The sequence below is a fragment of the Schistocerca serialis genome, chromosome 2 (assembly GCF_023864345.2).
Source record: "Schistocerca serialis cubense isolate TAMUIC-IGC-003099 chromosome 2, iqSchSeri2.2, whole genome shotgun sequence".
NCBI lineage: Eukaryota > Metazoa > Arthropoda > Insecta > Orthoptera > Acrididae > Schistocerca > Schistocerca serialis.
Window position 1 is genome coordinate 815,573,530 of NC_064639.1, and position 17,480 is coordinate 815,591,009.

Below are 17,480 nucleotides of genomic sequence, written 5' to 3' on the forward strand. Positions count from 1 at the left end.
AAGTACTAAATTAGGCTTTATGCGAGTTTGAGCTGTACCCTCTTTATTGTCAAACTTCCTACATTATTACACAAAATGAACTTAAAGTAATATCAAATGGTATTTGCGTCAGTAATAAACTACCTCAGTTTGTGAACAACATCTTATTTTGTCCTTACGCAACAAGCATATCGAAATTTTGTACAAACATATTTGTAAAGCACAAAGTAAACAAAATTAGAAACAAAACTTCCAATGGACCACTGACACTTGCAAGAATCATATCTCTCTTTTTCTTAAATATAACGTCTACTTAAACGAATTCGAGACTAACAGTGACTTTCAGCTGCTTGGGTATAATTTCCTTCACATGAATTTTATTCTGATGTCCAAATTTTACAGGACATAACTGAAATAAATTGCCTCAATTTAATGTATTTGATTTAAAGAGAAAATTCTGTCTAACACTTCTCATGGCTAATATAAATAAGCGTCCAAGGCAGTTTGGTACCTCCACTATATTCAAAATGGCGTAAGAAGTTCCCTGAGAGCTCCCATCTTTTAACTGCAAAGCGCTAACGGCTGTAGGCAAAAACGGTTGCTGGTTATAGATCTGTGACAACATTGAGGCGTTGACATAGAGACAGTTATAAAATCATATTATGTTTCAGGTGGAGGTAGGCCCACAAAGCTGCCAGGTCTATCCCACAGCAACTGTCAGGGATCAGCTTACTCTGACTTAGCTAAAGTACAGTATTTGAAACAATTTCACAAAAGAAAATATATTCTGAAAATGTAGATTAATTAAGTGGATTTTTATCCTGTGAAATGAAAACAGAAAATAAGTTTCCCTAAATTTTTGGTTGATATTAAATATCTGCCAATGTTAATTTCAGGAAATTTCCACTTATTGCCCCTTCCATATACAAAATATTTTATATATGGCTTCAAGAAAAGTTCCATCTGTAGTTGTAACAGTATATTCTGACAAAAATAGTTCAAATGTATTAAAGTTTCTTTTGACGTTGGTAATGTGGCTTGTTGCCCCATTCTCCATTTAATTTATTGGAGTCAGAAATCGTGAAAGTCGATGTAACAGAAAGCAACTCCATACTCCATTTCTTACCTGACACATCATCAACTCCAGAACTATAGTTTTTCATTATTTACGTTGGCGTTCGATTTGTTATCTACTTTCAAAATTGTTTGATAACATGTTCTGGTTTTTTGCAGAATTCTGTACGTAATGTAAGTGCCTTTTGAAATGTATAACATTTTTCGCTATTTTACTGAAGCTTTTTGTAAATACAGTTATGTCAGATTACCAATTGTTCTGTCACTTGTAGACAAGAGCATCCAGTTAGATTAGAACGAAACAAATTGTTCTTATATAGTTCACAGAATCTTACAAATTAAAAATAAATTAAGTAATTCACAATAATTCATAGGATCTTTCTTCATTCCTGGTTTTGTACAATTCTACAAAGTCTTCAGTTTAGATATATGGGTAACAATATTATCATGTTTTTTTAAACAAATTTGATGTAAGTAGTATTGAGAAATACCAAAAGACTTACGTGTAAGCTCTCTCAAACTTTTTGAGTGGAAGCAAACTGGTTTGCCTTTTTAAAGGTTCTTTCAGTCATAATTATCGTACAAATATGCAGTGCATTGCTGTAAAGTTTGACAAATAGTTATAAAGCATTGTTATATGTCGAATTCCGCGCTACACTTGCATCTTCTGTAACTGGGTTTTGTTTCTCTAAGCAACATTCAATACTTAATTTATCCATGTTAATAGCGGTTGAGCTTCGTGGGTGTGTAATGAATAACTTGTAGAAGTATATCATCCAGCCACTTTTTCTAAAGCCTGGTTTTATGCTATGACGCATTGCAAGCATTTCTATATCTTCAACTGGACTAAATCATTATTATGTACGTCAGTGTAACTTTTTCCTACTAAATTTTGAATACTGTACCTCCTTTTTCCGCCATTACACGCATAGTATGAACAAATTTTAAGTTAAATGATGTTGCACTTCGTTCACCAAACGGGTTTGTTCATATACAGTATTTTCACTTTACAAGTCAAGAATACTGATCAGAATCCATTACGGATATGGGCCCATATCCTGTTGAGGTGTAAGCACAGAGAACACAAGATTTTGTGAATACATAACATTTTATTCAAACATACTTTTATCAAGGGGCAGCAGAGCATGACATGAAAAATTAAGACAAGGAAAAATAATCGTAGTTTTTTTATTGGATTTCATTAGGAGATTTGTTCAAAACGACCACACAACAGTTATTGCAAACAAAGGAAATTCAAGCATTGGTCGTACAAAATTTGAAACCGTTTTTTATTATTGCACTTCGATTTCATCACAGAGTGATCTTTAGTGCAAGACTCATGCACCATATACAACTTCAAACATAGTTATATGAGTCCACTGGACTCCAGTCTTTCGCTGAAGGTGACTATTCTGTGATTGAAATCAGTATACTATTACAAAAAACGGTTTCAACTTTATGCGACCTTTCTTTGCAGTAATCGTTGTTTAGCACTGAATATGAATTTGTAATAGCGTTATTAAGTAGCTTTGTTGAGTGGCCTTTATAGTTCCACAGTTATCGTATTCAACTTCGATTATACAATCGAGGCTAAGTCGTTCAATCGATTCCGAGTTGTGACTAGTTCTTTTAGTTATTGAGTTCACCGCCTATGGCGCTGCATCTCGCGTTTTATCTTTGCCTTGCAGTGTATAACTCTGGTCAAGTTGCGTTGGGGTAATTACGACATCAGTTTGTAAATAGCTCTGTTAAAGGGTGGTCCGTTCGTTACTGTGGATGCGTCATACAGCGCTAAATCTAACATCAGATACAAAATTTGTAACGTTGTGCAACAACAGAGGAATCGTAATCATTGTTTGACGAGTGTTGCCAATTAACGTTATTGGAGAAAAAGTTTTGTTTATCAGTGATTGTGTGAAGGGGGCGTGTGTGAGCCTTTTACTTAACAGTGCCGCACATTCGACGTGCGTTAAGACGTTTACTCATGCCGCTGTGGAAGTAAATTGGTGTTTAGTAGCAAATAAATGTTAATTGGACATTGACCAATTTTGTAGGACTCTCAAAATGGATGTTGACAATGACATAAATGAACTGATAGAGAGCGGCCAGCTGCGGTCAGGCACGCCGCTGAGGAGATCTGGTGTTGACACTCCAACTCGCAGGAGGAGCTTGCGAACCAGGTTAGTAGTTTGTTTTTATGTTTTATACTTACAGAAATCTTTATTTATGTTGTCCGATGAAACGTTCGCTACAGATTGTTATTTCCCTACGTTGTAGAACTCGAGCTTCAGCTGAAAGAAGTGAACAATCCAGCACTGTTACACGCGTCACTCAAACGCAAACCACAGAGATTCGTTATTCACAAGCTGGCAAAACTTCTAATGACAGCGACGCGTCTGCCGATTACTCTGATACTGATAGGAAGGTAAGTGCAATGTTTGCTGTAAACATTGTTTGGATTTGCTGTTTTTGTTTACTTAAAACTGGGGTCAGATGCATTATACCATGTTGATAAAGCAGGAAATTAAGCTTACTGTTTTAATCTTAGTTCAGTAACATAATTATTTTACATTTAGAAAGAAACATCTTCACGGAAGTCTTATAGCCGAAGAACGGTTGTGAATGGAGCCTCAGTCAGTGAAGAAGATACTGATGTAGTTACTGTGGAAGAGGTGGAGCCACGAAATGTAGTGACTAGCACAGAAACTCCTATTCAAGATGCTGGATATTCAAGTGATGAAGGCGGTAAATCACGTCTGACTGCATACGACATATATAAATCAGTCGAAGATTACTGGGAGTGAGTATTATGTGAAATATCAGTTCTTCAGATATTTGTTATTGGTAGTTTCAGGTTTATCTTGGATGTGAATCTAGTCACTAATTGTTAGCTGCTATTTGTCACTTGGTGGTATCGCCTTGGTGTGTAACTGTTAACAAACAGTGTAAATAGTAATTGTCATTTAGTGAAATGGGTTTTCACCTATTGTTGCTGTTATATAACAACGTCTATTGCTCTAAGTTGAGTGGTGACTGTGTCAGATTTTGGTGTTGACAGCTAAAGTCGATGTATCTTATCCCACTCATTTAAATTTCTACCTGAATGAAATTTGAAGTTTTGCTTTGCTTGACCATCTGTTTTGCATCATATTATTGGTAGTCGTTGACACTGTCCCAATTTTGCTCTAGTGTGTGTTGATATCAGCAGAGTATCGTTATTTTAATTAGGAGAGAGTGGTAGCTTCGTATCAAATGTAATTCCAAATACGATTTGATTTTTCCATGCCCAATTGGGGCATTTACTTCATCTCACTATAATAGACCATAATTCAGTGACAGGAACCATCATCACGATTATTTTTTAATATGTTATTTTGTCTGAGTTAAGTAAATGAGGAGGAACTTGTTAGTGTTGTTTTGTAACATAACTCCCTTAATTTTTAAATGGTAAATTCTGTTTGTATTATGCCTAATCTGTAGAAGAGAATTTATATATATATTGAAATATGCATCCATGTAACTTTCTGGTTTGCTCCCAGTTCTTAGCTAGAGTGCACTGTCAAGTTGTTTTCTTGGAGGTTTCATGATAAAGCCATCCTTCTTTGATCAGAGGTGTCATCATCGGCATTGTTTTTGGCGTTTTTTTGTGTAGGTTGTTGTGACAGACTTAACTACGATCTACGTCAGATCAAGTGGTGATTTTTGGTTGTCAAGGGACACACCCAGTAAATGCCTCATAAAAGCTATATATTTGCTTAAATGAATGTTTCGGCAACAGAATGATGAGTAATATACCTTAAGATCTAGGTTGAGAGTTGGGAAAGCCAACCAAATTTTTGTGCTATGTATATAAAAATCATTTTTGGGGGGGGGGGGTCTCGGCAGTTTTATTTAGCTTTATAATGGTTTATTTATATTATTTCATTTGTTGACATCTTAGAAAGATCCATCCTAATACCTCAGGAGCCTTTTCAGATAGTACTTAATTGTAGGTAGGCCTAAGTGCATCATTTGCGAAAGGTGTAAAGTTTCTGTTAATATTGTCTTTCGGCTCATCACTTTACAACTTGAACAGCAAAGGTTCTTGTTAAGTTCCTTTTGCTTCTTTTCATGACAATCCTTTCGAGGTGACACACTAGATCAGGACCAGTGGTTGTCATGAAGGTGTTTCTATGCTGCTCATAGGTTGGCAATGTGCCAGTTTGGGTAGAGGATGGAATGGCACTTACATGTAAGCAGTGAAAGGTGAGAAAAGAGGCAGTGAATTTGTAGCACAAAATTGAAACCACTCGCTTATTCGCTGGCTGGGTTGGGAACTAGTAGTGCAGCTTGAACTGTTGTGAATTGTAAATGTTTTATAGTTTTTCCAATATCATGAGTTTAGAGGTTTTGGTTAGGTTGTCAAAACACTTGCTCATGTCTTCCAGATGTGCTCGGATTTCAGATATTGTGGACTATTGAGGTGAGAATGTGACAGTATTCCTTTGTCTCTTGTTTTGCAAAACATTGTGTGTCCACTTGTCTCTCATTGGCTGTGTAGGACCATCAGCTGCCAAACCCCATTGCATTCCCATCATAACTTTGGGTGAGTTCTGACAACATCGCTGCCCGAAACATGTTAAGTACGCTATTGGTCCTGATATAGACTTTTACCCATGCTGTATTGTCTTGGTCAAGTAATCTTTAATTCTGTCACATTTATTTGAACCCCTATATGATCATATTATTTTTTAATAAATGTTACTATGATAGTGAATCAAATGCTTTTTGGAAGTCAAAAAATGGCATTCAGGATGTTGTGTGAGAAAAGTGCAAGCTAGGCTTCACATGACCAATGAATTGATGCTGGTTGTCTTGAAGGAGGTTCCTGGTAGCTCAATGTGTTTGAGCTCCAATAACATTGTGCTTGAGATGCTGAATGTACATTACATTTCCTGTCATTTCATAGCTGCTCGCTGAACTAAACTTTAACTTATTCCTAATCATATTCATTTCTACTCTGTTCCCGTAGATTATGCTTTAATGAAAAATTCTCTGTGACGACCCCCCAGTTGCCAGCCTATATAACCAGTAGAAAGAGGACATCAATAAGTGTCCATTCTTTATCATACTTTTGAGCCTTACTCAGACAGGAAGTGTGTCCACAATGATTTCATCAATGGTGCATGGAACTGAAATGGTTTCTAATAGAGCTTTACGTGTGAAGGATATTTGTATGTGTTAAACAGTGAAAATTACAGTACCTGAGGTATTCAGTATGGATAGCCATAATAAGTACTTGGTTCTGCTTGCCTTGTTACATTGATTTTGTCAATTTCTCTGCTGCAGGAAGGAAAAGGTTAGTTGTTGAAGACAGAATTAATACCAAATCTCAATCTGTCATCTACTATACCTTCTGTTCCAAACATATGGTTCTGGCTTAGACCTTTTAAGGCATCCACTCATGCATATAATATCATATTCTGTTATCGCTGTATATGGCTTCTGTTGTGAGAACATTTCTGTAGGTAACTCATCAGAAGCAAAACATAATTTCAATCTCACAATTTTAAACATGGCTGACAGCAGCTACTGTATATGTATTTTCAATAAATAAAATATTCATTTGACCGGTTGCATAAGTTCATTGTAAAAACCTTGACCAGGCTTCAATACCATTAACGGTATCTTCTTCAGAAGGGAAGTCCCATAAATTACATTAGGCCTATGTCAAAACTGTAAATGTACAGGATGAGCTAAGAAGCTGAAGCAAGGCAGCAGAAAATATGGAACATAAAGTGTTCCATTGGGAACAGTAAAAACTGGTACACGGGTGCGGCTTATTAAATGTCTCTACCTTGTAACAGTTTTTACTGCTTCCATGGACGATTTTATTCCCAGTTGGCAGTGTGTTTGCCATAGCTTCTTAGATCAACATGCATGTTTGTGGTGTTAATGTCATGTAATTTATGTGGCTTTCCTTCTAAAGAAGATACTCTTAGATGTATTGAAACCTGGTCAAGGGTTTAACAATAAACGTGTGCAACCTGTTTTGTGTATGCTTTGTTTATTGAAAACGCAATTTTTGTATTTGATATTGTTCTCACATTTTTAGCTTCTTCCTGCATACATAGAGTTACGGCAAGAATCTGTACTCAGACGATGGTAATACTTTCTTCAAACACTCCACAGTGTCTTTGTTGCAAAGCCAAATAACTTAGTGATCATGTTGATAAGGTCAGTAAATGACATGGTGACTCTGCTCCCGTTGTTTGGATACTTCGTGGTATCATTTTTTCAAATTCAGTTCTCTAGGATGGAATTGCAGTGATGCCAATTTTGAGTACCAGTTAAAAGGAGTTTTCGGATGCAGCATTTGGTGCTGAGCAGGGAGCGTTGCTGCAATCTGGTTGGGTCGCTGGGCGGTCCCCAGCCAACCGCGACGTGTCGAATGCTGCCCGAGCCTGTGAAACCGTTGGATCACATCTTGCGTGACCTTGAGATGGTCGTGGGAATCTGCAGCTACACACCGCACAACAATCACGCGTGGAAATATAACCCGTATTTTTGGCCAATGCTATTGACTCACGATGACATGCGGATTATCCGTACATAGTTCGGCGATTTTCGAAGGAAAAAAGTATTCTCAAGTATTGTTTTATAGTTGGAACGAATGTTTTTGTTTATAATAAACTAATACGGATGTGACTCATGTTTTGCCGCGGAAGACGATGTTTACCGCAGTCCCCCGTCGGATGTCCATGAGATATATGTAGGTTTTTCCAGGTTCATCTTCAGGTAAGTGCCCTTGTGACATGTCCAAGAGTGACTTCCTGTCTCTGTTTGTCTAGCTCTTTGTCTAGGAGTTGCTGCTCGTTAATTTCAGACCCGCTGTTTCAGGGAAGTTATGCATAATTGATGCAGTGGGCTCCAGTGTAGCACTGATGGTTGTATGTCAAGACTCCAGAATTATGCCCAAGTTTTCGTGGAACAAATGTTGCTGTAGTAAGTTCGATTTCAGTGAAAATCTCGTTCTGGAAACATCCCCTAGGCTGTGGCTAAGCCATGTCTCCGCAACATCCTTTCTTCCGGGAGTGCTTGTTCTGCAAGGTTCGTAGGAGAGCTTCTGCGAAGTTTGGAAGGTAGGAGATGAGATGCTGGCAGAAGTAAAGCCGTGAGGATGGGGCGTGAGTCGTGCTTGGGTAGCTCAGGTGGTAGAGCACTTGTCCGCGAAAGGCAAAGGTCCCGAGTTCGAGTCTCGGTCCGGCACTCAGTTTTAATCTGTCAAGTAGTTTCAGTTAGAAAGTTGTCTGTATGCTCACTAACTGTTCATTTGCACGTAGTTACACGTATATGTTTCATATCTTGTCATAATTGTTATATTTCGGGGAAATAACCATTTTGCTCCCGCGATGATTTGAAAATGGGTCCCGACCCGAAACTAGTCATCAAGTAAATAAAACTGAAATTTGCAGCTTTGGCTGTTTTACGTTGTATTGATTACAAGTTGCTGCCCTGCAATTACTCCAGCATGTTGGAAGTTCGCAAAAAGCACATAATCAACATACCGAGAAATCTGCTAAAATGAGCTGTATGCTAAATTGAAGTGTTTCGTGCAGCATCACTTGAACACGTGCAAAATTTACCCATAAAAATGCTAATTGGTGTCACTGTCCGTGTGTTGTTAAACCACTGATGAAATGAAATGTCGTGTGGCTAGGGCCTCCCGTCGGGTAGACCGTTCGCCTGACGCCACTTCGGCGATCTGCGCGTCGATGGGGATGAAATGATGATGATTAGGACAACACAGCACCCAGTCCCTGAGCGGAGAAAATCTCCGACCCAGCCGGGAATCGAACCCGGGCCCTTTGGATTGACAGTCTGTCACGCTGACCACTCAGCTACCGGGGCGAACGACGCCTCTCTATTGCAGCGTAAGGGAAGTCCCAACGATGATGAGTCCCGTGTTGAGTGATTGATAGTCTGTGGTACTACAGACATCGCCGCCTTGCCGTTTTGAATATTTGCCTTGGTGCAAACAAGTTAATTTCGCGACTCGAGGCCTGTGACGAATTTACGGTTGTGTGCGGCCGAGTGAACATGTCTCATTTCGTTTCCATATGTAATGGATTGGGAATGTGGTGTGGGCACTAAAGGTCAAACAATTGAGAATCGCATAATGTTGATTTTTGTTATTAACTGCCACTTACACAAGTTTTTCAGTATGAGCACCAGAGACGTCGACGAGATGCTGCACAGCTCCACATATGCACCTGGTGGTCAAAATTGGAACAAATTTTTTCCAGTGTAAGTCTGTTTCGCATTAGCGTATCTACGGAGTTTCGCTGCCGTATGATTAATACAGCCCACACGGGACCTACAAGAGTAGCTGCACATTTAATTGTCTTTACATTATTTTCAGCTCTGGCGCCAATGTTGATTTCAAGAGTTCTATTTTACAACTTCTACATACTCTCATAATTAAGTTAAATTTCTAGATGAAGTCGCTGACTCCAGATGAACTCTCATGACCAAGGAACTGATGACCTCGCTGTTTGGTCCCTTAACCCGCAACCACTTCATAGTACTGCACTTTTAATGTTCAGGAGTGTAGGTGAGCAGCATCCGAGCCACAGTGCTGTGATACGCGGTTAGGTGGGGGGAGATCGATTTCACATTTGGGAGCAGTATCGATGCGTCTTTTGTGAAACGAATACAACTAAAAAACTTAAGTTTCGGAAATGACCTCATTTGTATTTTATGTTAATCCTTGTGCAGTCGAAAGTGATGATTGGTCTGGAGACTACAAAATATCTGCGTCGCTATCGGCAAGGGTATCAGAGGTGATAAGCGCGTGAGAGAGAGTGAGTATATACATACTTTTCTGCGAGTCGCAGAAGGGTATAGATAACAGAGACTTGATAAATTTGACGATTTTTGAGATTGGGGAGGTTTTTGATACGATTCTGCTCATCATTCAGTAAATAAGATACGAGCCAACGAACTATCTGATCAGATATGAGGCTATATCGCGGGTTACTTGTTCGGTACTATGCTGTTATGAAATAGCCTAAGAGACTAGTATACTGTATGATTGCCTTACACAGATAAATGTGTAAATGTACATGTATACTCGACAAGCCAACTTACAATGCAGCAATGAAGTTACATAACATCGGATATCCCCCTGCATAATGAAAGATAGTATTGCATGATATTCTAATTGGCGACTACATATTCTGTAATCTAGATTGCTGAGTGTATCGTCAACGTATAACACGACATCGTCAACTGACACTAGACGGGTCGTTCGTGAGTAGCGGATCAGTTGGAAAGCGTTGGCGAGATGCGGAGTCAGGTTGCGGCCACACCCTCTGGCGACTGCATTCCAGTCTTCGACCGCGTCCCTCCGCCTCTAGCTGCCGGGGACACGCTCAGTTACGCCAACCAGTTATCCATGCAAATCGTGTTCATACTTCAGGTTACGAGATTACGACGCGAACTGGAAGTAAAGAACTTGGCTCTGCGGCTGCGAGTGGGATTTTCCGCCGCCGCCCAAAGCGATGCTCCTGCGCACGCACGCGAGTAGGGCCCGCGCCGCATGTATGTTTGAGTACAGTGTACACCCGTGACTGCTGCGGCTGCGTGGGCGGCTACCGTGTCAGCCAGCGCGCCTTTTCAACGGCCGCGCTTACGTCACCCCTGCAGGGCGGCGTCATAGGGACGCAGTCGGTTGTGTGCGCTGCCCTGGCCCACTGTAGGCGGCGGTGATCCATCGCGATTGCTTTTGCAGTCAGGGACACGGATTCATGCTAGGCGCGTACTGCCTCTCCGATTCCTCTATAGATGAGCTGCAGCCAAGGGGATGGCAACACAACGGAACACGCTGCAGTCTTCGAAAGATTGAAATAGTTCGCAAGCGCTTGTTAGCGACAGGACAACGTTCAGCGGGACTGCGCATGCGCAGTTGCGAATCACGGCGCGGCGACAAGTTCAGAACGATCTGATTTACACAAGCAAGAAGACAAGGAAAATACCGACATAAGGATCTTCTGAGGAATATTCAGAAGGCTTTTATCCTGACAAAGCATATATACTGTTTGAATCTTGATGGAGACATCGTTAGCTCTTTGTTTATTTTGCAGGGGACATTGTTCTTTCAAGCAAATTTCATGGTCATGTGACCAAACTCTTTAAGTACAGCAGTTCCTATCACCGCAATGGATAAGCGGTCGTCACTAATGAAGGTTACTTCAAACAAAGTACCTAAAGTGCAGCTGTATACCCGGCGATTTTCGGCGGACGGTTTTGTTTTGTTTTTTTTTTTTCTTAAAAGGATAATAATAATAATCTTCGTGTTACTCGCGTACATGCGACTTCTTTGGTGACATGTAGGTGTCTTCCTGGCGACGAAGGTAATTCGTTAGCATGTGTAGTTGCGTTGCTCTAAAGCATTGGTAGTCAACCTTTTGGTCCTTACAATCTTCTAATGGGCGTTGCAGCTTTTACGGTGGGTGGTAGGCGCTGTAGAAACATTTGCATTAGGCTTACTCAAAATTATGACAAAATGTTTCGTAAGTAATTACTATTATATGCTTGAACTTGCTGTAACCAGAATGTACCGCTGATAACCTCGGCGTTGAGCGCCCGTAAGCACCAACCAACGATGATTTACAAATTTAGTAAAGTAAAATTACCTCCCTACGTTATAAATTACCATTACTGTGGAACAGTAGGAGGTTAGAAAATTTTATTAATAAAATAGATGAAAAATGGGCGATATGTTAAAAGATTGAGTACCCTAATGTTGAGCGAGTTACCAATCTAAAAGAGAACTGCAGACTGCTCCGCAGAAAATCTTTCTCCTCCTGCGAGCCTCCCTCCCACCATTGTACACAGTAAGCATGCTTTAACGCTGTCTTCGGCGCATCGTTTTCGTCATTCATGACGTGCCCTGTACCATGTACTGCAAGCGGCCGATGCCCTTGAGAGCCCGGGCAGACACGCTAGGACGAAAGCGCTCACCAGTCCCCATTGTTCTGCGGTCATCGGCGAGTTATGACGTAACGTCTTCTGCGTCTCACGTGTCATGTGCAGGTGTGCACTCGGTATGGCCTCTCACACGTGCAGTCGCAAAATCGCTGTCAAAATACACGGGTTGGAGACAAATTCTTCAACGCCTTTAGCTGGTAGGAGAAAAGCCCGTTCGTGTTCTACCCGTATTTCGCATTTGTTTTCCTAGTGTGACTCGTTGTGACGTTTGCTTTTCGAGTCTTACTCATTCTTAACTCATAGCATAGTAGTCAACAGAAAGCATATTGCATGGTACAAGGAACGCCAACCGAAGTACTTTATCGGAACTACCACCGGTTTCGAAGTCGCAAGGCGTTTATATCAGTATCTTAACCTAGTTTAGCGTCCGCTGCATCGCCCGCGCAGACTGTATGGTTTGCACAGTTTGTTTTGTTTTTATTTAATGGAAATATTGTTTACAAATTTCAAAAGCTTGTAAATTTGCACGTTAATTAAGGTCTTGGAAGCATGGTCTTTTCGAATCTAGTTCAGACCAACAAGCGATTCTGGTTGCCAGAGTCCGAGGTCTTTGTTAATCCTGCCTTTCGAGTTCTTGTGATGATGTTTCCATAGAAACTTTCATCCCCCAACATATTTCTTTAGAATTCAAATACCAGTTTTCATAGATTTAACTTTAGATATCTTTTAATGTAACGAAATACTTACATAAAAATTCCGACCCCTATTTCACCCCTTCAGGAGTTTAATTTCCAAAAAACACAGACACATGTATTGTTTTCTTTCTAACGGAGAAGCCCAATACGAATTTTCAGAGTTTTCGTTGCGATGACAGCTCTCTCTGAACCACGGCACACTTCTTAGCATATCGAGTGATTTCTTCAGCGCTGTCTGGTTACTTATTTATCCTAGACTGTAGTGTTCAATATAAATTATTTTATTTACATATTACTAGAATTTTTCCACTCCTGTTGTTGAAATTTTCTACATTCGAACCAGCCGTTGGCCCAATAATTTAAACAATTGAATAATGAAAAAAGACTCATGAGAAAAGCAACGTACGGCTCAGAACGTCATATCTCTTATTTAACTCTCTTTGTGATGTATTGTTCGATAGAAAGAAGGGATATTCACGCCGCCTCCTGTTGGACTGTGCATGGTGAAGCCCTTTGCTGTTCAGTACAGTGAAGCCCTTTGGGTATTTTTCGAATCTTCGTGTTAGCCCCAGCTGCGGCTACAGCATTGGGGGTCGTGAAGCACCCATGTTCTACGACCGGCAGTATTGAATTTCCTGCACACCTGCTAGCTAGTTCCGCTTACGAATTGCCAGCTGCTGTTTTCAGACAGTGCTGTAAAATCCACCAGGCTTCCGGCCCCGTTTTGGAAGTATCTGCTTAGGCAATTTCCAATGCGTTACTAAACATTGTTGAAACTTTTATGGTTCCGACTCACAAGGGGAGGCCGCCAATTGTGAAATTCAGATTCGATTCATACTGCGCATAATAAAAGCTCATGGCCAGAGGTGTAATGTGGCAAAGCACCAAGATGCACTTCTCAGCCGTTGTCGAGAAAATCGACAGTTAAAATAAACCGTTGCGGTGAAATGCCCTCTACGGTTAATAGTTTTTATACAGCGTCGTGGCGCAGCGGTAAGCGCTCGGGTTTGTAATCGGAAGGTCGCCGGATCGAATCTCACGCCATGCAACATTTTTTTGTTATTATTAGTTTTTCGTAATTCAAATATATATATATATATATATATATATATATATATATATATATATATATATATAGTACCGCCTCCATTTTTCCGTTTGTTTAACAGGGTGTACCAAAGCTCTCACGTCCGCACTGATTTTCGACGATGTTATAAGTTGCGCTAGGGACCGCATCTACCTTCTTTCGAAGTTAGCACGCAACTACGTTTTTATGCGGCGGCTCGTTTCGGCCCATTCAACATCTGTCCTTCAAGTGTAACGAGCGAGTAACGGAGCTTATATTTCATACCTGCCACAGCAAATTTGTGTTCGTGGGGTTTCTATTCTAATACGAACGTTTGACTTACGCTATACGTATTCGTTTCGGAATATCGTTTCTACGTCTTCCGTTAACTATACGCGGTTAACATTATGAAGACAATAACATTTGTGAAATACAACTTTGTCTGCGGAAAAGATAATGATGTTCGAAGTCGCCAGTTTTTCCACGACAAAACAACCTTCAACAACTTATTATATGCATAATTGTTGCAACTGATTGCCGGGAATTATATATATATATATATATATATATATATATATATATATATATATGTGTGTGTGTGTGTGTGTGTGTGTGTGTGTAGACACATTTGAATAACAAAAAACAAATACTAAAAAAAAATTGCATGGCGCGAGATTCGACCCGGCGACCTTCGGATTACGAACCCGAGCGCTTACCGCTGCGCCACGACGCTGTCGATAATTATTAATCGTTGAGAGTATTTCACCGCAACGGTTTATTTTAACTGTCGATTTTCTCGACAACGGCTGAGAAGTGCATCTTGGTGCTTTGCCACATTACACCTCTGGCCATGAGCTTTTATCATGCGCAGTATGAATTGAATCTGAATTTCACAATTGGCGGCCTCCCCTTGTCAGATTAATAACTCCCTCGACATTTATTAATACTGCTTCCGTATGGGAGGTTTAATAAAGTGGTAGCTCGCATTCTAAATTTGATTAGAATATGTGTCACATAAAATAGACGATAGAAGAATTTCCCATGTGCGGCTGGCTTTAAAATAGCAAGTGAAAGGTAAATGGTGTAGCTCGTTTCAGAGTTTGTTTCTTACTGTAAAATGGAGCTTTGGAAGTGAAGATGCTTTAACTGTAGATGTCGACAGTTCTGGTTTCATGGTGTAAATTGATGGGTGGCAGCCAGCCTATTCACTGTGTCGTGCGTTAACGGTTTCCCACCGCAACGCGGGTGCGTGGACTGTGATGCCGTTGGTACCAGACCACGCCCTGTCACGTCCAGTCTCCCCCAGCACAGAAAAAATCGATAAAGGTGCGTGTAATCTACCTGATGCGCTTCCTAGGGTGTAAAGCCGTAGACAAAGCTCCTCACCAAATATACTCTTGTGTTGTACGGGTTTCGCTCTTCATAACAAGACTGCGGACGATCCCATGCCGTTGACCAGTGGTTGTAAAATGATGATTGTTCTAAATTTATCACAATAGATGCGTGGCGCGAAAGACAAATGAGCGTTGGTCAAAATTGTGTCGTAATTGAAGTAACAATTTATTTGACCCCACTTTAAATTTTTGAGGAAAAATGTTAATTCCGCGTGTTTTTTTTTTAGTAAATAGTGCGTCGTATTCTTTTTTATTATAAGAACGAACTGTCAACGCTTGCGTGAAAGTCTTCCCTCATATGCAGCCAAAGTAACTGAATGCAAGTCACTGCTGCAGGCACATGTACTCGCTTGATGTGTATCATCTGGTAACAAAATACTGAGCTACAGTAATAGGCTCTGACAACTCTACGAAGCCAGTGGATGACAAAGAGAAATGCTGCCAGTTAAATTGCGTTGGGACTTACAATGTGTATTGGGAACTACTGTTGCTGGAGAGCAACATTGACAGTTACTGAGTTAAAAACGATTTTCTGGACGTAAGCTCTTTTCACGATAACTAATTTATAATTTAGTGAAGGAATTTTCATTAAAAATATTGTTTTGTAGCAGTTTGTGTGCGTCCTGCAAAAGGACCATGGAAAAAAGTATTACATCAATTGTAAGATATGGCGAATCTAGTCAGAACTTCCGGATAATAGAGTGTTCAAGGTTTGCTAGTACCTGTCATACTGTACAATGGATATACGTCGGATATTTACGAAGAGCCGATGCAGATATCCGCTTTGTGAAGAACACACCGTACAGAACGTTACCTGACTTTTCAAAGCTAATTGGAAGGTCAGATGTCAGTCATTGGTAATGCAGAAAGTAAAGGTGGGAACACATGCTTTGAGACTTTGACATGGCAGACACACCAGGCGACAATTTACAGATTTCAGATTACCTGAGCAGCCAACACCAGACTTTAATCACCAGGAGATAACATCCAAAATTATTACACTGCGTTTTTGACGTGTCTGTACTACGTAAGGTTGTGAGGGATTAGAAAGCTCATTCCCCATCCAATAGCTGTGTCAGAAAATTTACACAAAAACTGAGAGAGCTTCATGACAGAAAAGATGGAATAACGAATTTCGTCTGTAGAGATTTGTTTATTTAGAAAGATATTCTTTTCCACCTTCTTCACGAATTCCGATGTGACTGATATTGCGATAAGCGATCACGAAAAGAATAACTAAAATCGTTCAGCAGAAGAAAGGCGACTGAACCAGATGAGATAAATAATGATTCTTTAAAGACTATGCAAAGGTACTTGCTTTCCTTCTGTCTATAGTCTATCGTAAACAGCCGGAGCAGTGAAGTGTTCAAAGCTATTGTAAAAAGTGCATGTAATCCTCGTTTCCAAGGAGGGTCGTAGGGTTCATGTGCCTAACTGTAGACCCATATCGCAGACGTCAATCTGTTGTAGAATTTAGTCATTTTATATCATTTTTGATATTAGAAATCTCTGTAGGAATCAACGTGGATTGAGCAAAAGCTGATTTTCTATAATCCAGTTCATGGTCCTCGTCTGAGAAGACAACAGGATTTAAGGCTCTCTTGCAGATAGAATTCACATGGTAGCTCTTAACGGGAGTACGTTCCATGTCATACAAAGTTGTCCGAAATGAAGCGTTTTTCAAAAATTTCTTTCTTTGCAAAGTGCTGAAGTCCAGAGTACTTGGACGGAGTAGGAACAGCTTTCAAGGTTCAAATGGTTGTACATTCAACGTGGACACCAAGTGTTACACGACAAGCATAAAAAATAATGCTCATATTTTTGTCACATACTAGCCAGCTAGTCTCTTATTATCGAATACACAGCTTCGACATTGTGATGTGATAGATCGTGAATAGTACCAAGCGTAGGTGAGACAAAAATACGATCTTTTATGTACATCCATCAATAAAAACCGGGGAGGTCACCGACGATGAAATTGATTCTTCTGCTCCTCGTCTTTCAGTCCAACATCCTGGAATGATGTCTGTCTAGTAACGTCAGGCACGGTTGGAAAAGTGAGGCTGAGTGACTTCATGCACGAAGTCGTGAGTTACTTCGAAGTTAGGGAAACAGCCAGTTTTCTAGCATACTTGATTCCCGTGACAGTGTTAGCAATAAGAAGAACGCTCCATAAACTTTTACAGCAATGTCGCAGGAGGTTTTAACTCACGGCGAGTCTCTTCCGCGTTGAATAACGAGCATAGGATTTTCAGTCGCTCAAAATTTACATTATGGTGATTAAATTTAGCAGAAATGTGA

General features: G+C 40.2%; 1 protein-coding gene across 1 annotated transcript in view; it reads left to right on the forward strand.

Annotated features, from left to right (window-relative positions):
* The first annotated feature begins 2,774 nt into the window (after positions 1-2,774).
* Positions 2,775-17,480, forward strand: part of LOC126458055 (klaroid protein-like) — a 174,336-nt gene continuing 159,630 nt past the window's right edge. The window contains exons 1-3 of the mRNA XM_050094852.1: positions 2,775-3,233; positions 3,331-3,478; positions 3,630-3,853. Coding sequence (XP_049950809.1) covers positions 3,118-3,233; positions 3,331-3,478; positions 3,630-3,853 — 488 coding nt within the window. The 5' untranslated portion in view covers positions 2,775-3,117. The remainder of the gene's footprint in view (positions 3,234-3,330; positions 3,479-3,629; positions 3,854-17,480) is intronic.